Raw genomic sequence first — 27,623 nt, 5'->3', positions numbered from 1 at the left:
TCTGATACTACAGAATGAGCCATAGTCAGAGATATGAGTGGAGTTTTTATATATCATTGTTATTTACTACAGCTAAACTTCTAGCAGAATGCCGTGGTTTTTTGTTCTTTTTCTCCCTTTAACTGATTTTACTTTCTCTCTTCTGCACTTCCCCTACTGACCCCAAAAAATCTTCTATGTAGCCTTTTTGGCCGATGGGAACCGGAATAGCCCGAGGCTTTCTGGCTGCTATGGACTCAGCCTGGATGGTTCGAAGCTGGTCTCTAGGAATCAGTCCCCTGGAGGTTCTAGCAGAAAGGTAACAGAAATGGGTAAACCCTGTTTGAAAACTAAGAATGTGGATATGTGTTACTTCCCTCTTGGCAATCTCATTAGCTTTCATGAATTTAACTTTCACCTCTATACAGATGACTCCCTGATCTGTGTCCAGCTTGTCTCTCCCCTAAATTTCAGTTCTAAATCATCAATTGCTTCTTGGATATTTCAAACTGGATATTCCCAAGACTTTCTTAAAAGTCAGCACGTCTAAAACTGAATTCAGCATCTTTTCTCCAAACCCTGTCCTCTTTCAAACTTCCATCCTTCCAGCATCTTTGATTTGTAAGCTTGGCGGCGGCGGCATCATCATCGACTCCTTGCTTTCTCTCACCCCACACGTGCTATCTTTTGCCAAATCTTGCCATTTCTTCCTTTATAACATCTCTCAAAACTGACCCCTTCTCTCTAATTGCACAAAGAACCACCTTAGTCCTGCTCCTCATCACCTTTTGCCTAGATTAATGTAACACCTTCCTAATTGGTCTCCCAGCCTGAAGTCTATCCATTTCTCACGAAGCTGCCAAAGTAATTTTCCTTATGCAGATCTGACCATGCCAATATCCTGCTTGATCAATTCTAGTGTCTTCCTGTTTCTTCGGAAACTCCTCTGTTTAGCTTTTAAAGCTCTACATAACCAACCTATCCCCAGCCTACCTTTCCAGCCTCATTAAATATCATCACTACTCCCCACCCGCCCATATACATGTACCCTACAGCTCAGGCAAACTGGCCTTCCCTGTGCTTCTCACTCCTAAAGCTTTGTCTTCTGCCTTTTTGCCTTTGCCCTGACTGTCCCCTATGCCTGGAAAGCTCTGCTTCCATACCTCTGCTGCATGGAGTCCCTCTCTTCCTCTGAGATGTGGTCCACACACTGTCTTCTGCAGGAAACTTCTGATCCACCCAACTGTTAGTAGTGGCTTCCCTCCCAAACTACCTTGTTTTTAGCTATTTTGTGTGTACACTCACAAAGCATACCCGGTAAATACACATACATATACATACACATATATATGTATATATGTATGCATGTATTAATTTACTTCACTTGGGTTTTGATGTCTAACTTTGTCACTTAAAAACACCCTTTTGGGGGTTTATTTTTCTCCTATTACATGAAGAAAAGATAAGGTTATTTTGTGAGATCTTAGAATTGGAAGGAACCTGGTGGTCTTGTCCCAAGTTTCTTAAACTGTGGGTTGCAACTCCATATGGGGTCATGGAACTGAATGTGAGAGTTGCAAAAAAATTGGTCATATTAAAAGGTTATATATACTATTTGATATACTTATGTACTTGGGGTCATGTAAAAATGTCTTCAGTGAAAAGGGGTCATAAATGGAAAAAGTTTAAGAAGCCCTGGTCTAGCCCAAAGCACCACCTGAAGTTTTTGCTTGTACATTAGTATTAAGGGATGATAATTCTACTGTATTATTGACAGATGATACCTGGTTCTTTTGTGATAACATGAAGAGGTTAAATACTTGATTAGTTGCTTTTCTCATTAGAATCTGGATGTCATTCTTGCCCCAAGTATTGGAATCTATGCTTGCTCTTATTGGCCAACAGCCAATCTGTTCCCCACATCATCATTTCAGTGAGTCGGGAAAGCAAGAAATGTTACATGATTTGTGCCAAGTAGGCAAGAATAGAATTTTTTACTGCGTCCTTCAGATGTCATATACTTCTTTTTTTTTTTTTTTTTTTTTTTGCGGGACAATGGGGGTTAAGTGACTCGCCCAGGGTCACACAGCTAGTAAGTGTCAAGTGTCTGAGGCCAGATTTGAACTCAGGTCCTCCTGAATCCAGGGCCGGTGCTTTATCCACTGCGCCACCTAGCTGCCCCTGTCATATACTTCTTATATGGACAGAAGAGTAAATGGATGTCACTGATATTTATGTAATATTGGTTTGTGATTTTGCAGGGAAAGCATTTACAGGTTGCTGCCTCAGACTACTCCTGAGAACGTGAGTAAAAACTTCAGCCGTTACAGCATTGATCCTGTCACCAGGTATCCCAATATCAATGTCAACTTCCTGCGGCCAAACCAGGTAAGGCATCTGGATTCAGTTTTATGATAGTCCTAAGTTATTTCACATATGTTTACAACGAAGATCTAGATGATTATAATATAATAAATGGTTTTTGGTGTAGACCTGTGATTTCACCATGTAAGGACCTGATGTTATATAGAAACAGGCTCCATTTATAAAATACTTGTAGTATCTCCCAACTGCCTCATGGTATTCCTATATGATTGAGAGTGATGGATGCAATTTTCATTTGGCAGATGGTGAAACCAAAGATATTGCTGATGGTGGTATAGGACTACAACCCAGGTCTATCTGACTTAGTCCCCTGCTTTGTTGTTTCATCATCTAGTAGCATTAATGCTTGGGGCAGGAATCTGGATTTTTCTTTTTTAAATTTTTGTTTGTTTTTTGAGGGGCAATGAGGATTAAGTGACTTGCCCAGGGTCACACAGCTAGTAAATGTCAAGTGTCTGAGGCTGGATTTGAACTCAAGTCCTCCTGAATCCAGGGCCAGTGCTTTAACCACTGTGCCACCTAGCTGCCCCCTGGATTTTTCAAAAGTAGAAATACCTGTTTCTTATCCACAGCTAAAATTTTGGGGTCTCTTTCCCTTTTTTTCCCTCTGCCTTTTATGTTAGGGGAATTGAGTGCCCTCTTTCTACAAAAGGCAAGGGGTTTCCTTATGTCCCTTGATAGGAGGTTGTTTTGTGAAGTATTCCTATTCCATCATCACTCTTCTGTATTGTGACTAAGGCTATTTCGATTTTAACTGGTTGGTAGTAGTGTTAATCAGAACAGTGTATCAAAGCTTATGGAGTCTTTCTCTGTTCTTTTCAAGAACTAATATTTTTGTTTTTCATAATAAAAATCATCAGTCTTCAACATCTTCTGCCTTGAGAAAATTAGAATGTGGATACTAGGAGATAGGATTTTCGCCTCCCTCTTTAATCTCTTCCTAGGTAGCTTGTTGTGCTAATAAATTGAGATTCCCTAATGAGGTGTGGCTTTTCTTTTAACCCCCAATTCTCCTTCAGGTACTTCATTTATATGACACAGGAGAACTGAAAGATGTTCACCTGGAAATGGAGAACCTAGTGAATTCTCAAGTAACACCAAAGCTTACCCGAAATGGTAAGTTCAAGCAATGGTTTCCCCAACTGGTGTTTGTTCAGGTTAAGTACACTTAGACAGCATGGCATGGTGGATAGAGAACTGGCCCTGGAGTCAGGAAGACCTTGACCTATACTGGCTCTTTGACATTGACCAAGTCTCTGAACCTTTGTATCTCAGGCAACTCTTTTAGATTACAAATTGTACAATGCAGATCTGCATTTGTGAAAGGAGTTTCTTCACTGGACCTAATAAAATCACAAGATTGAGGGGGGCAAAAAAGGCACCACAAGTAGAGATCATATGATATGTTCTGTAATAATAAGAGGTAGACAAGAAGGCGGTCCTACTTTTTTGTCTAAAGTAAGGAACATTTTTACTTTGAAAAGTACTGAATAAAAGCAAATTTGCTTGCTTGTAATTAATATTACTAGTATGTGGGTAAGATACTTGTGACCTTGAATAGCCTTGGGTTGTGAACATACAGTATTTAACAGGTTATTTCTACAAAACATTTAAAGTTAGAACTATGATAGCATGAAAATGATTTTTCCTTTAAAAAAGTTTTATTATGTATTCACAAACATTAACGAACATGAACATTTTCATATTTAAGGAAGAACAGAAAAAGATTATATTTTTAAGTATATATTAAACTTAGTATTCTAATTTTAACCAAGCTTTGCTTATCTTCATCTAAACTTTTCCTTTTCTGTATATTTTTAAAATACTTCATTGATTCTTCAATCTCTCTGCTCCTTGTTCTTTGTGTTTGTTTGGTGTTTTCTTTTGAGGGGAGTGTGGGATCACTCATTCTCACTTAGGTCACCCCTCTCCAGGTACTTGATTACATCTGATATGTAACCTTATGATCCTAAGCTTTTTAGGGTAACTCAAATATATTTTATATTTCTTCATTAATTAATAAAATTTCAATATATTCCTTAAACATCTCAGCTTAATACCTCTACCTCCAGCTAATCAAATATTATTTAATAAACTGAAGAAACCTCTTTTCCCAATAGTAGTTATTTATGTCTTTCCAAATATGAAATCCCATAATATACTAGGATAAAACGAATATTAAAGTTGCTTTTTTCTTTTTTGCGGGGCATTGGGGGTTAAGTGACTTGCCCAGGGTCACACAGCTAGTAAGTGTCAAGTGTCTGAGGCCAGATTTGAACTCAGGTACTCCTGAATCCAGGACCGGTGCTTTATCCACTGCGCCACCTAGCTGCCCCTTAAAGTTTCTTGACATGGAATATTTTAACTGAGAATTCAGTAATAAAGACATAATTATTTACAATAGTTTAGTAGTGGAAGTGATCACAGCCAGAGTTCCCTCCAGTGTTCACAGTAACTACAGACAACTTTACTTTAGTTGTAAAAACAGTTTGACACTAGTCCGTGCAGAGCAACACATAAATTCTCTCCACAAGATGAAGTTTATAATACTTTCATAAAGAAACACACTATCTCTGTCTCCCATCTCTGTCTTCAGTTTATCTCTAGCCATGATGGGAAAACACAGTCTCTTTTGTTTCTTTCAAACCCTGCCTCTCAATGTTCTCTCTCCAGACTCACTCTTCATGAATTTTTTTCTTACCAATGTTTCTTTATTAAATAACATTTAAGATAGTTCTAATATGAAAGAAGTTTCTCCCCTTTTCCCTCTGTCTTCTCCATTATTTTTCTCATCTATCAAACTGTATTTCACACATACTCTCCTTGAATGTAGGAAAAGCATCACAATATGATGTTAGTTACAAGTATACCTCCTATCTTCTCTTTTCTTGGAGAGACAGTAACAGTTTCTATAGCCTTCATAGAAGAGGCTGTTGAAACAGGGGTTACATTTGTATATAAAAATGGAATTTTTTTATGTTTGTTTAGTTTAGAATAATAAAAAAGGAAAAAAAAACAGCTACAGACCAGTTCATTTATTTTCTTATCACTGTTAATGGGGAAGTAGCTCTGACCTCTGAAGTTGGAGTTGAAATAGAATGCTGGTTTCTGGTCTACCCCCCCCCCATTCTTCCTGTCACCATTCGAAGTTATTATTCTTCATCGGCTTCTTTTGACAACAGATGATTCTTATACTTCCTCCATAGACAGACTTTCCAGGCTGCATTTGTCTATTGTACAATGTCTTTGGAGTATTTTCCTTCCCTACACTGCTAGGTGACCAGTGACTGCTGTGACTTTCTCTGTATTTTTAGAGTCTGTAGCTCGTTCTAGCAAGCTGTTGGGCTGGTGCCAAAGGCAAACAGATGGCTATGCTGGAGTGAATGTGACAGATCTTACCATGTCCTGGAAAAGTGGCCTTGCCCTTTGTGCAGTTATCCATAGATACCGCCCTGATCTCATGTAAGTTGTGGTAAACTATATTTGTACTTTTTTCTTGCCCAGGAATCTCAGAGTGTCCTGCCTGTGGTTAGCGACATGTTTTTCTTTTAGTCCAGTAAAGTGCAGGGTAAAGCAGTTTATCTCAATGACAATAATTCATATGCATCCAGTTATAATTAAACATCATCTACAAGGCACTATACAAGCCCAGTTTAGGAGCAGTTAGCTGTGTTAGACAGAGGTTAAGAAGCCCCAAACCCCTTTATGTGGGCCTACTTCCTTTACATATAGAAAACTATCATAACCCTTGAAGAAACAACTAAGAGTAGTAGTAGTGGTGTCACTTCCTTCTTTATCTTCCATTCCCATTAGATTAAACAGTTGTAGCTACTTTAGTCCCCACATAGAGTCCCATAAAATAGATTCACGTGAAAGTGAAATGAAGAAATATTATTTTACACGATAATCAGTATGCAATATCTTTGTGCCATTGGGTTTTTCCTCCTTTGGTTTTATTTTCACAGCTAGATATTTTAAAAGCATTCTGATGCAAAATGGAGAAAGACATTTTCAAAATGTTTTGATAATAGAAATTTCTAGTTTTCTTGGATGAGATGAATTTAAGTGGTTTCAGTTCCTTTGGTGGTTACTGTGAAATGCTTTGGGGCAGAACTTTCTAGGGGATGAGAAAGGTCTGAGAAGTTTGAGGTGGGTTTTTGAGACTTAGAAGTCAGTCCTATGTAAAAACTGCATCCAAGAAGAAAGCATAAGGAAAATGTTGGGGGAAAAACAACAAGGAAAGGCTCTTGCAGTTATAAAATGTCAAATGCTGCCTTGGTTGGTTCTAGCCGAGTTAGTTGTTTTCTAGTGGCAAAACAAAAGGCACTGAGGTCATTTGGCATTGCTTAGACCTCATTCAAATAGTTGACTCAGTTTGGGGCCCCGTGTTTTGAAAGACAGACTCTGTTGACAAAAGGAATTTTTCAAATTCACATTTTAAAATAAAATAACTTCTGAGGCATGGAGGTTAATAGTGGAATAGAGAGTGCTTAGTGAGCGCCAGAACGCCGACAGAGAAATCTGTGTCCATTTTTACTGAGATTGAACAACAAGGAGCTTCAAGTCCAGTGGGGAAATGCTCATCTAAGTACTTTGGAAAACTCAGGAAATTTAGCAATGGAAAAAAATCTTCCAAGGAAGGTTGTGGAATTTCCCTTGGAGGAGTAATGCTGATTTAAGAATTACCAGAGCTTGCTTGGCAAAACAAAAATCTCATTGCAGAGAGAGGGATACCAAGTGGGTTTTAGTTCCATTTGAGAAATCTGGTCTACATATGATTATTAGTATTTAGTATGTCATCAGGGCCTATAAGATACTAGCTAGTACAGGACATATATTATGGTTAAAGTCTATCTAAAGCTTATAAGGTTAGTTAGGTAAGAATAGTTTTCTGGTTTTTCTTCACCTGCTTCCCTATAATAGATCCTTGAGCAAGGATTTGCTTAGAAAATGCTTTACATTCTTTAAATCAAAAGCAGGAGAAAGAGAGTGTCAGGTAACATGCAAGTTTCTGCCTTCAGATTCAGTGGAGTGACATTTCCTTGTTTGTTCCTTTAAGAAATTCATTTTTTTTTAACCTCGCTTTCCAGAGATTTTGATTCTTTAGATGAACACAACACAGAGAAGAACAATCAACTGGCGTTTGATATTGCTGAAAAAGAATTAGGCATTTCTCCCATCATGACAGGCAAGGAAATGGCTTCAGTTGGGGAACCAGACAAGCTTTCAATGGTGATGTACCTGACCCAGTTCTATGAGATGTTCAAGGACTCCGTCCCCTCCAGTGGTGAGGAATCTAGGACAAAAGTCTATTATAAGTGGCAAATGCTATAAAATTCCTTCATTTCCTGTTTGTCTGAATTTCTTCCTACCCCACCCCACCCTTCTAGCCACATCCTTCAGCTGCACCACCAAAAGCATTCCAATAGGGAAGTCAGTGATTGACTAGAACTTTGCCCTCTTGGTCATGGAAACATTTTTTTTTTCAAGGAAACCTGAGAAAAACCTGCACAGGCTCTTATTTCAGTGCAATTGAACTTCAGAAAACTATACATTTGAAAAGTATATTAGTACCTCTTATAACTGCTGGTAGAAAAGTTAGTGTTTGGTAAAAATCTAGATAGGCTTACTTACTTACTTCACATGCTCTGTGGTCCAGACAAACTGACTTCTGTGCTACTCCTCAGGCAGAATATTCTGTCTCTGTTCCATTGCACAAGTTGTCCCTGCTGCTTGGAATGTCCTCCCACCTCTTTAGAATCCCTGATTTCCTTCATATTAGAGCTCAGACTCGAGTTCCTTCATGAGATCTTTCCCATTTTCTAACTGCTTGCCCCCACACTCTCCCACCTAGCTATTAGTATTGTCTCCCCCATTTAGACTATATTTACTTTAAAATATGGATTGTCTGCCCCATTTGGACGACAGTCTAAATCTGAGGGGCTAGTAACTTCTTTACCAGCTCATTGAGTGGAGGGATTGTTCATTTTTTATCTTTATATTCAGTCCGTCAATAGATGTTATTAAATGTCTTTTATATGCCAGGAAAAAGAAAGGCAAGAGATAGTTTCAGCTCTCTAGCAGCTCACTGTCTAATGGGGAAGATGCATTACGTGCAAACAACTATGTATGATCTATAGACAGGGAAAATGGGATAAATCAGGAGAGAAGGGTTCTGCTGGGTATTGTGCCTCATTCTTAATAAATACTTGTTGGTTGGTGATCAAAAAAGATGCATGGTCAAAACCAAAAAGGAGGTCACTTCTGAGCTTCTTGTGGAAGTTTCTGACCCAAGTATTTCTGCTCACAGTTACCTTGGATGCTGAAGAGAAAGCGGTCCAGATTGCTAGTACCAAATCCCCCATCTCCTTCCTTAGCAAACTTGGACAGAGCATTTCCCGGAAGCGCACTCCGAAGGTAAAGAAGATGTTCTTTCTTATGTTGGAAAGCTGATCATATGGTGAGGGAATTTCTGGATATAATGTTGACCAGAATAAATATTTTCTCTCCCCTCTCTCTTCCCCTCCCTCCCCACCTTGGTACAGGATAAGAAGGAGAAGGACTTGGATGGTGTGGGGAAGAGGAGGAAGACCAGTCAGTCAGAGGAGGTGAGAATCAACTTTAAAGATTATTGAATATAGGGGCAGCTAGGTGGCACAGTGGATAGAGCACCGGCCCTGGATTCAGGAGTACCTGAGTTCAAATCCAGCCTCAGACACTTAACACTTACTAGCTGTGTGACCCTGGGCAAGTCACTTAACCCCAATTGCCTCACTAAAACAAAACAAAACAAAACAAAAAAAAGATTATTGAATATATTAAATTTCTTTCATGTTGTTCATGTTCTCCAATTTCTACTCTTACTGGATCAGATTTGGGTATATTTTCATACTCATCCCTAAGCTTTATATTGATTTCAGTGGTCAGATCTCCTTTCTCCTTAATGTTTATTATTATTATTATTATAAGGAGCATCATCAATAAAATGCACTACTAAACCAATATTTGCCATCTGTCCTACCATTGTCTTCTAAATTTCTTTCCCTAGGCTTTATTCTCTGCCTTGCCTCTAAACTCTTCAGGCCTCTGGCACTGTCATTTGACATTTATGTAGCCTAAGGACTACTATCTTCTTGCTTCTGCCTTGCTATCTTCTCTCCTCCTAAAGCCTGAGGATTTCTAGCCCTTTCTAGCTACCCTGAAGCTGAACTTTCTGACAACTTTCTCTGGTGTATTGTCTACCCAATTAGAGCGTGAACTCCTTGAGGGCAAGAACTCTCAATTTCTTAATTCATATCTAGCATTTAGCAGTGTGCATTACATATGTAAAGTGCTTCATAAGTATTTTTTCATTCATTCATTGAGTCATTTAGTCAGAGATATCCTCCCACAAGCCACACTGTTAATGCTAGCAAAACTATACTTTCTCCCTTTCTGAGTCCTGAAAGAAGATATAGGGAAAGACATTTGGGAGAGCTCCATTGTGATTGAGTGTTTTGATTCTTGGGTTTTGCTGTCTTAGGAGGAACCACCTAGAGGTTACAGGGAAGAGAGGCCCACTCTGGTAAGCGCCCTAACTGACAGGAGGATCGATGTCGCTATTGGCAACCAGAATAAAGTCAAGTCCATGGCTACTCAATTACTGGCAAAATTTGAGGAGAATGCACCACTACAATCCACTTCTGGCATAAGGAGACAGGTAGGACATGTGTCTTATCCTTGGACCCTTACTTGGATTTGGGTTGAGGTATAGGAAAATAAAAGGTCATTTTGCATTTTTTTTTTGTTGTTATCATCAAGAAGCATCTTTGTTGCTGACCCTGCTATGCTAAGTCCTTCTGGGCCCCAACAGTACAGAAAGAAACTGCAATGCTGGCCATGCTACCTAAATATGGTGACATCCAGTGAAGAGTCATGATCAAGGAGAGGTTGGACCTTAGGGAAAGATGATGGGCATTCCTTGGCTGATTTAGCTGGGTTCCCCCTTGCCCATTTCTAAAGTCTAAACAGGTAGAATTCAGGAGGAATCTGAGCCCACTGTGTATCATCTCTGTCCAGAGGACTTGGGGTGACCACATTAGTTTTGTCTCTAAGTATCCTGATTCCTTTCTCCAAAGAACCCAACCTTCTCAAGTTCATAGCAGAATAGATTTTGGCCAGAATATAAGATTTCCGGATTTGATCCCAGGTCTTCTTATTACAAATCCAGTGTTCTTTCCACAGTACAACACTGCCTTGAAACTTTGCTGACTCTTAATCTATCAACATGTTTCCTATGACACCAGAAAAATGTCTGATAATTTAATCAGCAAGCCCCTTCCGATCTCAAGATTCTATAAAAAGGCCTGAAAAAGTTTTGACTTACAAAGAGGGGCATCTTTATTACTCCTCTCTTCTAAACTTTACAGGAATTTGGGAGGGGGCGTTGGGAGGGACAGTTTTTAGAATCCTCTTTTTTTAAATACGTTATCTTTTGTTGTTTTTGCATCACCTAAAATTTCCCCTGTATTTCTTCCCATTTCCCTTCTTCCCAGAAGGCCATCCCAGTTATTTTAGAATTGTAAGAGGAATTCTTTTTTTTTCCAAAATGACCTGGCACTCTAAGATAACTTCTCAAAGGTGGTATCTTCTTGTCTTTCTTTATGTTTCTTTATAGTGAGTCCTACATTTGTCTATTCTCACCATTCCAAATATCCACATAGTTTCTAGTCTATCGGGAATAAAATTGACTTTATTTTCGGGAGCAGCAACCTAGCCAGCCTTCCTTTTCTCATTTGGTATTAAGAGGAAAACTGAGTTTAGCTAACCATGTTTCTCATTTGGGGTTAGTAGTTTGGCTTTCCAAAGTGAAAAAAGACTAAGCAAGAGAACTATGGAACCTGAGAAAAGAAAAGTCAAAATCATATATACTACCATTTTCTTGTTTGGGTTTTAATTTGATTTGTTTTTCCTGTAGTTATAATTGTGATTTTCTTGGATAATCCATTCTTACTATGAATCATTTTTATCAAGAATTATTTTTTTAGATCATAAATATATGTTTGATACCATGTCCTCTTCTTCCACCCTCCAGTCAACAACTTCCTTTAAATTCCCCTGCTTCTTATTTTATTTTATTTTGTCTCTTTGTCCTGACTTCCCATCCACTCTTGATTTATATATGACAGCCAATCCAAGAGCGTTGTATCAGCCAGCCATCCTTCAGACAACCTGAGCAGGGCCGCCCTGCTCCGATACCTCAATGGAAACAGGTAAAGGAATTATGTAGTGACCAGGATGTTTGTCTTCTTAGGTCTCCCCTCCTTTCTCTTCCTTGTGAACAAGAGAACAATGAGGCCTGAAATCTTTTATGCTTCCTTTTGGAGTAACTATTAGGTTTACAGCAACCCGATAAATTGTTACTTGCCAGATCAGAACAGGAAAATAATAAGTAATGCTAATTTATCTTATTTCACTACTTGTATACTTCCTTATGGTAAACCATTTTAGGGACTTAAGGACTTCCAGGTGTTTATGAATGTATACTTAAGTGTATAATTGGAAGACAAAATACATTTTGGGCCTTAGATAATTATCATATTTAAGTAGATACTTTTCACTTTAAAGTCTATGAACTGGAGGCAGCTAGGTGGTGCAGTAGATAAAGCACCAGCCCTGGATTCAGGAGGTCCTGAGTTCAAATCCAGCCTCAGACATTTGACACTAGCTGTGTGACCCTGGGCAAGTCACTTAACCTTCATTGCCCCACCCCCACCCCCCAAAAAAGTCTATGAACTCCATTTTTCAAGATCTGGCTACTAGAAGAGTTATAGAAAAGAAAATGCTAAATTTTTCAGTCCTGAACATAGTGACAACATGGTCTTTAATTTCAGAACAATTCAGGGCAATTGTGTACAAGCTAATACCAAGAAAAGTATCTTGTAGTTTAAAAAAATTCTAAACAGAGCTATTCCCTGGGCATGTTCCTAGGGTTCTGTCCATAAATTTAAATCTTCTCCTGGGAAAGACTGTGAAAACCAAGCAGGGTTAGGATTATACTCTTGAAGGTACAACCTTTGCTAAGCAATACAGTACAGAAAGGAGGGGTAGGGGTGGAGGAGGGTATTTAAATGTGGCAGCAGAAAGAAGCAGAAAATCCACAGGTGGGGTCTGGTTGCCTTTCTACTTGACTTTCTCCTATATCATAATTAAACGTGTTGACTGTGACCTCATTAGCTCCATTAGACTGCAAGATGGCCCCCAAATTGGTTTAAGCTAAACTTTAAGAAATAAATGGGGCCCTTACCTCTAAAATGAACCTTGTTTCAATGACAATCTAAGTCTGTAGAAGTCTGAAGAACTTTGCATTCTATTTGTGATCTATCCTGTAAGATTCCAGTTTTGAAGAGAAATGCTTTTAAGGGGCAGAAGTGAGAAGTCTGTTAAAAAGGAGAGCAGAATATTTCAAATCCCCAAGCTTTCTTAAAAGGCCTTGGAAATGAGGATATCACCATGTTTGGAGGCACTCGGAATAATGATTTTTTTATGTCAGTGGGAGAGAAAACTACTGTAAATACCATCTGCTTGAGGCACTTGCAGACGGACCTGCTGGGTGATATGAATAACCAAATAAGAATAACCAAAATTCTTTAGTTAAACTGGTATTTCCTTTTGAATCTATAAGCAGGTAGTGAATAGAGCACAGAACCTGGAGTCAGGAAGACCTGAATTCAAATCCAACTTTGGATGCTTATTAGCTGTTTGATCCTGGGCAAGTCACTTAGCCTCAGTCCAAGTTTCCTCATCTGTTAAAATGAGGATAAGATAATGATAGCACCTTCCTCTCAGAGTTGTGAGAATGAAGTGAGATCACATTGGCAAATTGTTTCACAAACCGTAAAGCATTATATAAATATTAGCTATTACCATCATCATCATAATTAATCAATATTTAGTATACTGGGCACTATGCTAAGTGCTAGGGATATAAAAAGAAGGAAGACAGTCTTGCCCTCAAGGAGCTTACATTCTATTATTATCATCATTATTATTTTTTAATTAGCAGCAGCAGCCACAAGGGAGCTGCCTGATCGAACAGGAGTTGTCCCAAAATGGAAGGTCTACTTCTTGCCTACTCCAAGCGATTTTTGTCATTCTTGTCAGTCTGCATGCCATTTTGTCTCATTTTGTCATTATCATAAAGCATTTGTAAGGTACATCATTTGTTGGTGGCCCTGTGCAGAGAAAGTCATATGGGGGACATCTCAGTGGCTTGGTATGCCTTCAGTCTTGGGCCACGCTGAGTCAAAAGCACACACATATTTAGGAAACACAGCATAGAATTTAAAAATGAATGAACACACTAGGGGAATAAGTGGGGCAAAGATATGTGCAAGGAATATTTTTGCAAATTTCATCTCCATATTAGATGGGTAAGAAACATTGACTTTAAAAAAACAACAACAACAAAAACAGTTCCTGAACCTTGGCAAGGATTTAAGTAAAAGAAAAGCTTACTCACTTTGGCTTCTCACATGCAACATATTTCTTTGAGAAATGGTATTACATGATCACAAAGAAATATTCATGAAAAGACTATGGCTCCTTTTTCGTATGTGTGTGTGTATGCGCGCACGTGTGCTTGAGATGTGCTCATTAACTAAAATATATATACTGATTTTTTTTTTCCAAGAAGAAAAGCAGAGGGTGGGATCTTGAGTCTTGATCTAAAATTATCACCTGAAAAAGTGTAGGATCTAGTAATAATAATACAGGAGCTTTTTGTTATGGTAGAAAATCTCCTTTCATACTCATCTCCTTCTACTTCCTACTTCTCTCCCTCCATGTCCCCCTTCAGATGTGGGACATTGTGACTCATGGTGTGATCTTCTCTATCCAAGTAGCTCAGATGGTAGGGAGGGGGCAGTTCTGGGCTGGAAAGCACTACTGTGCTGGCTAAGTTGGCCAAAGGAGCGATTTTCGGGGGTGCTCCAAGCAGAAGGGAGAAATGAATGACCTCCATGTTTGTTTAAACATTCTGGCTCTTCCTCTCTACATCCTTCTGCATCTTTACCTCAGAAATATATCCTTTAGGCACACAGAAAACTCTTTTTTTTTTCCCCGGGACTTGTACATCTTATAGACTGTCCTCTCCATTAGAATCAGATGCTCTAAGCAGGACAACACCCACCTCCTGGCATAACCCCACACAATCATTCTCAGTATCGTATCAGCTTCTCAGAAGGTCACTAGAAAATGTAAATACAAAAAGGAAGCAACAAATGTCTCGGAACCCTTAAAGGGTTCTTGCAGGAAGTGACTAAAAAGGAGGGAATGGGGAAAAGAAGCTGTGGATATCCAACAGGATAGCCAAGGTGTTCACTTGGGGGAAATGTGATTTGTTTTTACATCTTCCTTCCTATACTTCATTGTAGTTCTTTGGCAGAAATCCCAGAACTCTGACTATGTAGAAAGAACCATTGAGGAAGGAGGCCATGGCAAGATGGTATCCCAGATGGTTTGAGTCTCTGCTTTGCTACTGATTGTCATTCATGTGTCAGTTGGTTCTTAATCTTGTGTGTGTGTGTGTGTGTGTGTGTTGTGTACCCCTCTGATAGTCTGGTGAAACTTATGAACCCCTTCTCAGAATAATGTTTTCAAATGCATAAGATACATAATATTAAAAAGAAATATAGTATATTGAAATACAATATACTATATTATATTGGAATATAGTTAATCAACTTTTTTTAAGGTTCAAGGGACCCCTGGTTAAGAATTCCCAATCTAGACCAGTATTCTAGCCAAGGTGATTAACAATCAATAATCAAACTCTTATTCTTCACCCTACCATCCCATCTTCTAATATTTTACTAAACCCAACAAGTAATAATAGCTTTTATGTAGTGCTTTGTTTAACACATATTATCTCATTTCAAGTGAGGTAATACATACACAAAACCTTACAAACCTACACAGTATATAAATATTAGCTATTATTCTTTTATCCTCATGGCTGGTTGTCAGTGAGTCTTGCAAATGTCATTCCTACTTGATGGATGAGGAAAATGTGAATCAGAGGGATTAAGTGGCTTGGCAGGGATCATACAGCTAGTAAGGGGCAGAGCCAAGATTTAAACACAGGGCTTTTGATGATGATACCAGGTACCGTGCTAAGAGCTGGGGATAAGAAAATGTTTGCCCTCAAGATGCTTATATTCTAATGTGGGAAGAAGACAAGACATAAAGGGAAGCTGGAAAGGGTGGGGAAGACAGTCACGTATTAGCATGGTTCAGAAAAGGTCAGGAAATGATTTGGAAGCCTCATACCAGAATAAGGGCCAAAGCCACGATTCAGAACCCAAATTGATTCTATGGGCAGAATCCAGGGTTCCAGAGGATGAGGATGACGGCTGGAGTGCAGATGGCCTTGTCCTGAAGCAGCTAATAAGTGACCAAATCAAGTGATTTAGAACGTGCCATACTTGATTAGCTCAGGGGGGTTTGTTTGTTTTGTTTTTATATTTGCTTTTATTTTTGAACCTGATAGTCATTGATAACCATGAACTTTTCTATATACAAAAGACAGAAAAATTCGATTGTATGTGAAATTTTGTTAATTTGTTATGTATCGTTTCAGGGGGTTTACATAGTAAATTTATTATTGTTGTACCATTACTACCCTGCTTATCTTTGTTCCATTCTGAATGCACAGTACGTTGTCCTCCGTATAGTGTGAGCTAGCCCTCATAGAAATGCAAAACTGATGGGGGAAGAGGGAGACATTGAAGATGAAAAGCTAGCATCTCTTAACTGTACCATAATTCTTATCGATGTGGAAAGGGCAGAGGAAGGAATTCCTCTTGGTGATCTGTCAGAGGCTGCCCCATAGCCTTTCCAAAGCCAGCCTGTATTTTCCGACCAGCTTCAATGTTGTTTTTTTCCTTCTTTGTGTGTCTTGTTAATGTAAAAGCAACGGCGAAAGGAGTGTTCTCGGACATGCCCGAAAAAAGTGATTACACTTTCTTCTCCCTCCATTCCACCTTCTCGGTTTTATAGCAGTCAACAGGTGATGCTTTCTGCATGGCCTCTCTTCCCTTTTCCTTGTCTTCCTCACCTGTGTAGGTGGCTAGACTAGTGGCCAAATCAGCAGTCCTTCCTATTAATGAGAGCCTTACAAAACTCCTTATCTTCATTGCTACAAATTATGTGATTCCTGACTGTTCAGACCCTGAATGATTTCTTTTTCCCACAAAATTAGTATCAAAACTCATACTACAGTGAAAATGAATACAAAGGTGTAGATTGTCACCAAACTAGGGCACAAAGTCCCAAGCAAAGGAATGAATCTAAGAGAAGTTGATTCATTTTACATTATAGGCATGCCCCATGATGAAATTGGGCAAACTAACATTTTTCAATAATATCTTATACATTTACAAACCTCATGATAAAGTTGTAAAGCTTAATTGTGAAACCGAGGCCCTAGATTCTGTTGTTTCTTTTTAATTAACTGTCCCCCTAACATCATTTGGCCTAAAGTTATGTTTTCACAGAACTAACATTAGGTGGGGCATAATCTCCATATAACTAAGGTCAGGGTTACCATTTCTTTATATTTTATTTCTACAGTGGAAAAAAGTCAGATGGGTATTGCCCATCTTCAGAGCAACCTATTCTTGCTGAGTTCATAAATATGCCTGCCTCCTGTTTATCCACTGAATGGTCCACTTTTCACATTCCCCTAACTCAGTGCAGGCAGTGCAAGACCACTTCAGACAGTGTTGTATAATGAATTTAGAATAATGAGAGCAATAACAGTTGTGCCAAGAATATGTTCCTCAGAGAAGCTTTTTTAAAAGTGTATTTGCACATGGGATTTTTCTGGCCTTCAGGAGTAACACCTGTAGAATCCTGTGAATTTTCATTTCTGAGGCAGAATACAATGATTCTGAAGGAAGTCGTTGCCTCATCTAAGAAGGCCTGTTTAAATGATAGGTGGTTTTAAAACCTTTGAATCTATTATCAGGACTACCTATGAGCACAAGTTATTTTATATTGTTCTTCTCTAAGATAATTTAAAACTAAAAACATCCCCCTCACCTCTGTTGAAAAAAACTGGAGATGCCTGTCAGCGTCACTTAATTATGCCACAAATTTGAATTTGAATTTGTCTATTTGAAGGCATTTAGTACCACTTGTGTATTTGGGTCCAAGAACTGAATCTTTAAAAGACCTAGTTAATATATCGTGTTTTCTCCCTTTGGCATCCTGCCGAGGCTATGTGCCTGGGAAGTCCATAGAGCAGCAACTTTGAATCACTTCTTTAGCCACTATTTAATTTCAAATTGAATCCTTAGGCCTTTAGCCATAGAAATTTATTCCCTACCATATGTCTATGTCAGTTGCTTCCTTTATTAAAGTGAGCCAATTATATATTTCTCTTTAAGGTTTACTAACCCTCCCTCAGTGATAAAATTGCTAAAAACCCTATCTCCATCTGTCCTTTGAATAGACCTAAGTTTTGCCCCTGTGCTCTTCTAGGGTGGGGAGTGATCCCCACCCTAGAGTTTCCTCTGGACTATTTGTAGTGGTCATTTATTCTAGCCAGTTTCCAACTCACTGCTTTTCCTTTCTAATGTCTGTTTTGGAAAACTTCACTTCTCTAACCTGCTTTTTTTTTTTTAAACCCTTCTGTTTAACTTCTTTGCTCTCCTGCCACTGTGTGAAAGATATGAGTTTGTTCCACCTTTGTACTAACTCTAGTTTCATTTCTCTACCTGTCCTAAAGTTGGACACCCTGGCCACAAATATGGATTTGTCCTTGTGTGGGGGATTTAGTACAGATGGGGTTTAAGGTTTTGGGGGAGAGGGAGGCATGGGAAGAGGGAAATGTTTGAAATTAACACGGTGAATTTTTTCCAGTCTCATTTCTCACTGTCATTTAGTATGTCCAAATAAAGCCTTTGGCTGGTGCTTAAGTTTACACTTTGTTGCCTACAGATGTACAGGGATCTTGATGCTGACAGCCGTGGCAAGCAGAGTCCCCACTCTGAAAGGGTAAAAAGCATGAACCCATCGCATGGGGTGCTAAGAGAATAGACACACATCTGGGGTGCACAATGATGGGAAGGCACAGCAGACAGCAGAATGTCCTCTCAGTTGCTTTTTGCACTTTTGCTACTCAAACAAAAACCAGATATCATTTGGAATTTCTTACTGAGGAAGATTCAGTACAGATCATGCTCCCAGAACAGAATGGCATTCAGACTCTAAGCTATGATGATGTATATATTTCTGCTGCTCTACAGAATCCTGATGGCTTTCAGCTTTCTGCCTATCTATTCCTTTATGGTCATCTCTCTCATTCTTTTTATGAGTGCCTCATAGGTATAGTGAGTGGGACACAAATGGTTAATTCCACGGGTGAGCTTTTGAGAGCACATTTATTGGCTGTCATTCACTCTGCCTTTTTGATAGCTATAATATCTTGGGCCTGGGGATGGGGAAAGATATTGAAGAAGACAGCTCTCACCATTGTTGAGAATTTTAATATTAAGGAGATAGGAAGAGAGGGAATACTAGAGTGAGACTTTTAAGAAATTTTTTTATTTTTAATTTTTCTCAATTACATGTAAAGATACTTTTTGAATTCCAAATGTTTCTCCCATCCTCCCTCCCAAGGCCAGCAAGCAATTTGATATAGGTTATACATTCCTAACATATTTCCACATTAATCAGAACAAAAAGAAAAAAAGCCACAAGAAAGAATAAACAGGAACAATAACTAAAAAGCAACAACAAAAGTAAAAATAGTATACATTCAGATGCCATAGTTCTTTTTGTGAATGTGGAGAGCATTTTCCACCAAAATAAGTCTTTTGGCATTGTCTTGGATCATTGATTGTATTGCTGAGAAGAGTTAAGTCTATCACAGTTGATCATCCCACAATGTTGTTGATACTGTGTACAGTGTTCTCTTGGTTCTTCTCATTTCACTCAGCATCAATTCATGTAAGTCTTTCCAAGTTTTTCTGAAATCCATCTGCTCATCATTTCTTAACAGCATAATAGTATTACATTATATTCATATACCACAACTTGTTTAGCCATTCCCCAATTGATGGGCATCCTCTCAATTTCCAATTCTTTGCTACCACAAAAAGAACAGCTATAAATATTTTTGTATGTATGGGTCCTTTTCCCTTTTTTATGATCTCTTTGATATATAAACTAGTAGTTGTATTGCTGGGTTAAAGTTTTAAAGCCTTTTTGGTATGGTTCCAAATTGTAGAGTCAGACTTAATGTAAGTTTGCCGGGTTATTTGAATGGTCAGTTGGAAAATCAGGACTTAAAACACAGAACCTTGTCGTTGATAATTTGACTAATGAAATAATATTTAATGGACATCCTACTTAATTTGTCATTAGCAGAAATTGCCATTTGGCCTATGGAGGGCGTAAAGAATGATCCCTTGCCATTGAGTTTATACAACAAACTCTTTCTGTTCTCTTTGATTTGTTTCTAGACATATAAGAAGAATGCATTTGGGGCTAGTAGTTCATTTATATTCAAGTGTCTATGGAAGCAAAATAGTCTCTTTGCCTCAGCCTCTTCTTCCATTCAGGAGGAGATAAAAAGCTAGAAGTACATATAGGTTCTAAATAGCAACAGATGAAGTGCATGATTGAGGCTGAAATGGGATTGAAAGATATCATCTTGTCTTTTCATAGGCTGCAGGCTGCATTTCTCTTGAGTCTCCCTTTTTTTTTTTTTAAAGTGAGGCAATTGGGGTTAAGTGACTTGCCCAGGGTCACACAGCTAGTAAGTGTTAAGTGTCTGAGGCTGAATTTGAACTCAGGTACTCCTGACTCCAGGGCCGGTGCTCTATCCACTGTGCCACCTAGCTGCCCCTCGAGTCTCCCTTTTTAACAAGTCCTTTATAAAATCAACTTTTCTATTTAAATGTCAGTCCAGGCTGACATTCTCTCAAAAAGGATGTTAACTTCATTGAGAAGGTAGTGCCCTTTAGGTGAGAGAAGGCTGTTTTCTTTTTGGTCATTTGAATTTAGTGGGGTTAGAATTTAGAGATAAAAAGGTGAAGGGTAGGGAAAAGACATGTCTTGGAGTTTTGCCCTCAGAAGATAATGAGTTGAATGCGTTTCTCATTTTTTTTGGGAAAGACTAATTCTTTGGCTCCATTAATGTACTGGGCTGCAGTCCAATCATTTTGGAGGGACCTCATTTTCAATGACTCTTTAAGCCCTGTTCATTATCTTGCTTGTGACCTTACTTTCCCTTCACCAAATAACATTATCTTTGCCTGTTCTACCTCCTGAAGGAAACTTTTTTTTCCTGTTTCTTTCTTTTCTTGTACTGCTACTTCCTGCAGTGATCTCACCAGGTTTTTTCTGGTGGCCTTCTTGTTGAAGGTACCTTGAATACCAAGCACAGGGAAGGCCAGTAACCCATGCTTCTGGAGCAAAGGCCAGTCAAGCATTAGGTGACTGCTGCCCAGCATTATTCTTATCCATTTGTCTGTTAATAAAGATGTGGGGGGGGGGCGGGGGCGGGGGGGGGGAGTGGGGAGAGGTCTCCTTGGAGCTGCACTGGCAGAAAGTATGTGATCACTTCAATATGTTACCTCCCACTTCCTTTAGGGGAATCTAACATTAAATCCACCCACAAGTCTTGGGCCTCTAAGAACCAATTACCTATCAACGGATTGCCTAGGCTTGCAAAGTTCCAGATTTAGCTAACCACATCATTAAAATAGCAAACCTTTTGGTTGGACCTGTCTGTTTTTTGTACAGTAAATAAAGGGGTCAATGGCTTGGTTTTTTTTTTTTATCCTGGTTTTTTCTTCAAGCTTCCGCAGGGTCTTGGCAAAATATGATTAATGGATCTGATACTCCTCTGAGGATTAGCAGAAAAGGGAAAAACAGCAGCAACAGCAGGTGTTGGCCCTTTCAGAGAAGGGGATAACTTCTCTTTTTTGCATTTGGTTAATTCCTTTACTTCTGCTCTCTGTAAGTGAAGAAGCCCACTTTACTCAGAGAATAACCCAAATCAGCCTAGTGCAGAAACGTTTCTAAGTGGGCTTGTGGGGAGGTGCCTGTTGTAGGCTACCTCTACCCTTCATCTCTACTTTTCTTGCCTTCTGTGTCACTTTCTTAGAGTGCAACAGCCACGAGGAGACATAATCATATCTAGATGGTTATATTTAATTATAGGTTCCACTTTCTAGGAAGGACAATGATAAGCTAGAGAATATCTAGAGGAGAGTAGTCAGATTGATGAAGGGCCTCCATCTCACTCCATACAAGGATCTGTTGAAGGACTTGATGACTTCTCATTTAGAATGATAGATGCCTTCAAGTATTTGACGGGCTGTTACCCAGAGGAGTAACTGCTCCTGAAAAGAAGATGGCATAGAACTTGGAACTCCTTCACAAAAGGTTTTTAAGTGAAGAGCCAGAGGACTGCTTGTTGATGTTGTCATCAGGATCCATGTTCAAGAAGAGATTGAACTAGAAAGCTTCTGGCCAGCCTTTCAACTCTGAGTTTATTGGTACAGTGGGCACAAAGCTGCTTTTAGGTGGCTTGCTGACTCTCCTATTTGTCTAGATTCAAAAGTAGTAGGGGCAGCTAGGTAGCACAATGGATAAAGCACTGGCCTTGGATTCAGGAGTACCTGAGTTCAAATCCAGCCTCAGACACTGGACAGTTACTAGCTGTGTGACCCTGGGCAAGTCACTTAACCCTCATTGCCCCTCCAAAAAAAAACAAACAAAAAACAACAAAAGTAGTAGTAGCCTGTTTGAGTTCGTCCTGCTTTCCAGAAACCAAGAGTGTTCCTTTCCTGCATCTCTGCGATTTAAACATTATTCTTAGGCTGAGAGATTTAAGAAAGCTTAAGTCTGCTCTCAAATAAGGCTTGAACTCTGAATTTAACACTTCCTTTGATTTCCCCCCCCCCATCTTTTATTTATTTATTTTTTAGCAAGAAACTGAACCTTCTCGTCGATTTTTTGTTGAGCAATGGGAGCTTTCCCTTAGCCTTCGTTCCTCCAACCGCCCTGCCTCACCCTCCTCTGACTCCCTCCGACAGGTAGCATGCCTGGGTTTTGGCAAAACCACAGTTGGATGTATGATCCTTGCTCACTTCACACCAACTAATGCAGTCACTAGAGGTCCCTGGGGAAGTTGACAGAACCTTTCACTCTGGGGGGGCAGTGTGTGTGTGCGCGCACATGCGCGCGCTTGTCTATGTTTGTCCCATGCATTAATGAATGAAATAAGCTGCTAACTTTGGAGTACTCTGGTCATTCTATATTTAATATAAATCATACTGATGAGGTAAATTTCAAGCGATTATCATTCATTGCCTTGGAATTCTGCTTTAGCAAATATTTGTCAGAAAACCACATCAGCTTAAAGATCAGGAAACTTTTCCTTATAGAGAAATATATGTCATAATATTTATTGTAATGAAATTTGAAGCATAGTGAATGGTGTCTTTATGGGTATGTATGTTTATGCTTGTGTGTTTGGTTGTATCTGATTTTTTTTTTTTTTAGTGAGGCAATTGAGGTTAAGTGACTTGCCCAGGGTCACACAGCTAGTAAGTGTCAAGTGTCTGAGGCCGGATTTGAACTCAGGTCCTCCTGACTCCAGGGCCGGTGCTCTATCCACTGCGCCACCTAGCTGCCCCGGTTGTATCTGATTTTAATCCATAAGGAATCAATTCTGTCATTCCCCCATACTAGAGTTCATCAGGTTATGGGATGGTTTACAGGAAAATAGGTCTTTTAGTTTGTCTACTGCTTCCCATTTGTACCAGACTACTGTGTGTGTGTGTGTGTGTGTGTGTGTGTGTGTGTGTGTGTGTGTGTGTGTGTGTGTGCGTGCATGTGTGTAATCTTAAATATCACTAAGTTTTAACAGTTTCATAACAACAAAGTGAAGAAAATTGGCAAATAGCAATCGAGTTTCTACCACTTCCCCAGAAATGCTGCTATTGAAATGAACCCAGCTGAAGCACCAGAACAGCCCTGGACTGGGATCACTTGAAGGGGCTACTGGTCAGGATCTTAAAGCTGGGGCCAAACCTGAAAAGACCTAAATCTTTGAGGAAAGCTTGCTTAATTTCCTAGTCCAATGTTTTTGGTTTCTGGTCTATGCTTGAATGAAAGATAATATGATTATCTACTACCTCTATTTTTATTATTGCACTACCTTGTCACCTCTATCTGTTCTTTGTCCTTTCTAGGCCCTAGTTTCTCCATTGTCTCTAATTTTTAAAACATTGGATTTGGTAGCCATTAACTTTTCATTACTTCTAATAGGAACAATGTTGTCAGGTTATTATAGTCATTAATGGGTTAATGGCACCATTCCTTTGAAATAAACTCCTGTGTTGAGATTGAAGATTGCAGTGACTTCCCCAACTAAATCATGGATCATTACTTTCTTATTGATATCTCGTTGTACTCTGGCATTCATACCTTTAAAATTAGTTCTTTCCCAAAATGGCCACTTCCCTTGTTTGCCCTCAGCTCTCTCAGGTCCTCCGATCAAACTACACACTCTTTTCCCTTCAAAAACTTGCTAAAGTAAGAGTAACCTGGGGCAGCTAGGTGGTGCAGTGGATAGAGCACCGGCCCTAGATTCAGGAGGACCTGAGTTCAAGTCCAGCCTCAGACACATGACACTTACAGGCTGTGTAACCCTGGGCAAGTCACTTAACCACAATTGCCTCACCAAAAAAAAAAAAGAGTAACCTTAGCATGACAGCTGCTTCTAGATGGCTCTTGGAGTTCGAATTAAAGACAAGACCTCCAGCATTTGACTAAGTAACGTTATATGTCAGGATCTAAGCAGTTATCCACATGGAAGGTTGAATTGAACAAAAAGAAGGCTGAGTATGCACAGCAATCTACATTCATACAATAAAACAAAATAAACATTCAGAACTGAGACTGTATAGACTGTGAAGCTCTTCCAACCAGCTTCTGTTTTGTGCTAAAATTTGGTGTCATTTTCTACATTTGTTCCATTGTTTTTGCCCAGAATAATAGATTATTTCAATGCTCTTTCACACTTAAAATATCCCAACTTTTCCAAGACACAAATTTGAACTAATTGAACACATGGTTGTATATGCTATAGCATCCAATAAGAATATCCATCCCAGCCAGGGAGGCTTTTGAAAGTATGTTGCGTGGATAGATTCACTGATTTTTCATGAGTATAAGCAGAAATCAGTTGTGGGTGGTTCTTCCAGATAAAAACAGGTAGTGTTTGCAGGTTGGAATAGATGCTGAGGCTACCACTACAAAAGAGAAGGGAATGTGATACAGTTTTTTAAAATATTGGCCTGGGAAGCAAGAGACTTGGATTCTTATTCTATATCTGGCACTGCTACTCAGTCACTGTTTGATCTTGAGAAAATCATTTCACTTATTTGGGCCTTACTTTCTTCATTTGTACAACGAGAGGAGTTTGATTAAATAAGCTTGTAAAGTGCCATCAAGCTTTAACTGATGGTATTAAATCACCACGAGTATAATTGGAGATTGTCACCTACTTTCTGTATATAGAAAGAGGTTTTAAGGAGCCTTGAAAGGAGTGCTGTATTCTAGATTTAGAGAAACCCTCAAATGTGGAGCCATCTGTCTGACATCTATATATAATTCCCATTGTTATTAGATTCCCTTTTTATTCCCTCATATCTTTTGTACATCTCTTCTTCAGGTGCTGAAATTTTCCAAAAGGAGTGATTACTGGGTTCCAATGTAGTTAACATCATTCTTGATGCTTCTTTGACAGTTGTGCTAAAATTAGCCTTTTATGTTGTCACTGACACCTGTTCCCTTCTTGCCACCCAGTTATCCTGCTTTTAGGCACTGTTGCTGGCATGGTTTGTCTGTTGCACCTTTTTCTCACTTTATATCTTTTAAAAACTTATTTCCTATCTTCTTAATTTATTTTTTTGTTGTTGTTTTCTCATTTTCCTTAATTTCCTGGTTATTTTATGTCCTCCAACCAATAGAAGTATATAAAGATGTACACGGGCGGAGTGAGCTCATTGGCTGAGCAGATAGCCAATCAGCTTCAAAGGAAAGAGCAGCCCAAAACCCTTCTAGACAAGAAGGAACTGGTAAGAGATGTTCCAAGGGTACTGTGTGTTTAGACATAATATAAAGCTATGGTAAAGTGAGCTGGTTGGTTGTTCTCATGTATTTATGATTCTGTAGGCTACAAAAGCCTGTTGTGATTACTTTTTAAAATTTAATGCTATTTGAACTCTGCTAAGTAAATATGAAGTTGAAAATACCCCTATCCATGAAAAATGTATGTGATGAAAATATTAAGTTGTCTTGTCATAGGAGAGTTTTTCTCTTCACAAATGTCAATTCATGAAAGAACACAAGTATGGGAGTGTTCATCAGAAAGTGAGTGACATCTCTCATGACTGCCCTCCTCAGTCGTTTGATATTTTTGACCCATCTGTCACATGCTAGAGACATGATACTTACTGTACCTCGGTGAACATGAATGACTACTTCCATAGTAAAGTGAAGTGTGTTGGAAGGGATGCTCCTCGGTCTTTGGGGAGTGGAGATTCCTATTGAATGTTGCTCTAATCATTTGATTTCCCCATCTCTCATTCTGACTTCATTGGTTAGGGCTGGTTAGTGGTACAGAGGAGAGTGTCCACCTGCTGATATCCCTTTCTAGAGTCGATGTAACCACAAGAGCCAGTGACTCTGACCTCTTGTTTTTTCTTCTTCCCATCCTGTTTCCCCTAGGGTTCATTGAAGAAGGAGTTCCCCCAGAATATAGGAGGCAGTGATATTTGCTATTTCTGCCATAAGCGAGTCTATGTGATGGAGAGGCTAAGTGCTGAAGGGAAGTTCTTCCATCGAAGCTGCTTTAAGTGCGAATACTGTGCTACTACCCTGCGCCTGTCTTGCTACGCATATGACATTGAGGATGGTAAGAAGCAACTTCTTTCTTCTCCAGTCTTGGGCATTAGAAGTCCATTATCCATAATGCACTTCCTGATCATGGGTCTCCTTCAAGACTGTCCTGAGACTGATTATGGGGACACGTGTCTGTAACAACAGCTACTGAGGATGCTAAGACAGATCTCCTGAATTCAGGAGTTCTGAGCATCTTTGGGGTGATGATGATGATGATGGTAAGAACTAGCATTTATATAAGGCTTACCATGTACTAGACACTATTTTAAGTGCTTACAAAATTATCTCATTTGATCCGATCAAGTATTTACAATGTTTAGCATGAACATAGTGAACTTCATTCTGGGAGTGGGAGGCCACAAAGTTGCCTAAGGAGGGGTGAATTAACCAGGTTGGAAACACAGGTCAAAGCTTCCATGCAGATCAGCCATCAGATCAGGCCCATGAGTGGCTCTTTGTACTTCTAGCCTGGATGAGATTTGGGGACCCAATGTTTAAAAAAAAAAAAAAACACCTTTTCTCTCTTTATATTCCCCCTCTTAGTGACCTCATAGACTCCTTTAAATTTCATTATTAAAAAAAATTTTTTTTTCCATTATCATGGGGCAGCTAGGTGGCGCATTGGATAAAGCACCGGCCCTGGATTCAGGACCTGAGTTCAAATTTGGCCTCATACCCTTGACACTTACTAGCTGTGTGACCCTTGGCAAGTCACCCCCTCCCCCCCAAATTAATTATCACTATGTAAATGACTTAGATGTCTATAATGATCCCTGGCCGCCTTCTGTATTGGTCTTGAATCATGAACCGCCTATCGGACATTTCAAACCTGATGAACCAGAGGCATCTCAAACTCAATATGTCCAGAACAGAACCTATCTCTTCTCCAAATTTTCCTTTTTATGTCGAAGGCCACACCATTCTTCAGGCCTCCTCAAGTTCATAAGCATGGCATTATCTCAATTCTTCATGCTCCCTCAGCCCACATATCCAGTCTCTTTCCAGATCTTGCTATTTTTACCTCTACAATGTCTTTCACGTCCATTCCCTTCTCTGCTCACAAAGTCACAACCTCTAGATTATTGTAATGGCCTTCTAACTGGACTTTCTGCCTCCAGTCTTCTTTGTTCCAGTCTAGCCTTCTTCACACAACTTCCAAAGTGTTTTTCCTTAAGTAAGGATCTTGGCACATCCCCTTTACTCAAAAAACCTCATAGGTCCCTATTATCTTTGGAATGAAATCAAAACTCCTTTGTTTTATGAAGCTTATTGCCCCCAGGGGCAAATACGAA

The 27,623-nt window shown here is 39.2% G+C and overlaps 1 protein-coding gene across 13 annotated transcripts in view; it reads left to right on the top strand.

Moving 5' to 3' along the window:
• The window catches only part of MICAL3 (microtubule associated monooxygenase, calponin and LIM domain containing 3), a 283,173-nt gene that overhangs the window by 128,717 nt on the left and 126,833 nt on the right, over positions 1-27,623 (top strand). For 12 of the 13 annotated variants that reach the window (XM_043966729.1, XM_043966726.1, XM_043966734.1 and 9 more), the window contains 9 exons: positions 183-298; positions 2,241-2,367; positions 3,384-3,480; positions 5,679-5,826; positions 7,455-7,651; positions 8,675-8,781; positions 8,910-8,972; positions 9,887-10,063; positions 26,158-26,344. In XM_043966729.1, coding sequence (XP_043822664.1) covers positions 183-298; positions 2,241-2,367; positions 3,384-3,480; positions 5,679-5,826; positions 7,455-7,651; positions 8,675-8,781; positions 8,910-8,972; positions 9,887-10,063; positions 26,158-26,344 — 1,219 coding nt within the window. Of the gene's footprint in view, positions 1-182; positions 299-2,240; positions 2,368-3,383; positions 3,481-5,678; positions 5,827-7,454; positions 7,652-8,674; positions 8,782-8,909; positions 8,973-9,886; positions 10,064-11,531; positions 11,616-16,315; positions 16,412-18,345; positions 18,403-22,346; positions 22,455-25,397; positions 25,506-26,157; positions 26,345-27,623 lie in introns of all 13 variants that reach the window. The other variant, XM_043966737.1, reaches the window with a different exon arrangement.

This window comes from Dromiciops gliroides, chromosome 5 (assembly GCF_019393635.1).
Source record: "Dromiciops gliroides isolate mDroGli1 chromosome 5, mDroGli1.pri, whole genome shotgun sequence".
Lineage (NCBI taxonomy): Eukaryota > Metazoa > Chordata > Mammalia > Microbiotheria > Microbiotheriidae > Dromiciops > Dromiciops gliroides.
This window is presented reverse-complemented; position numbering and strand designations above follow the sequence as displayed.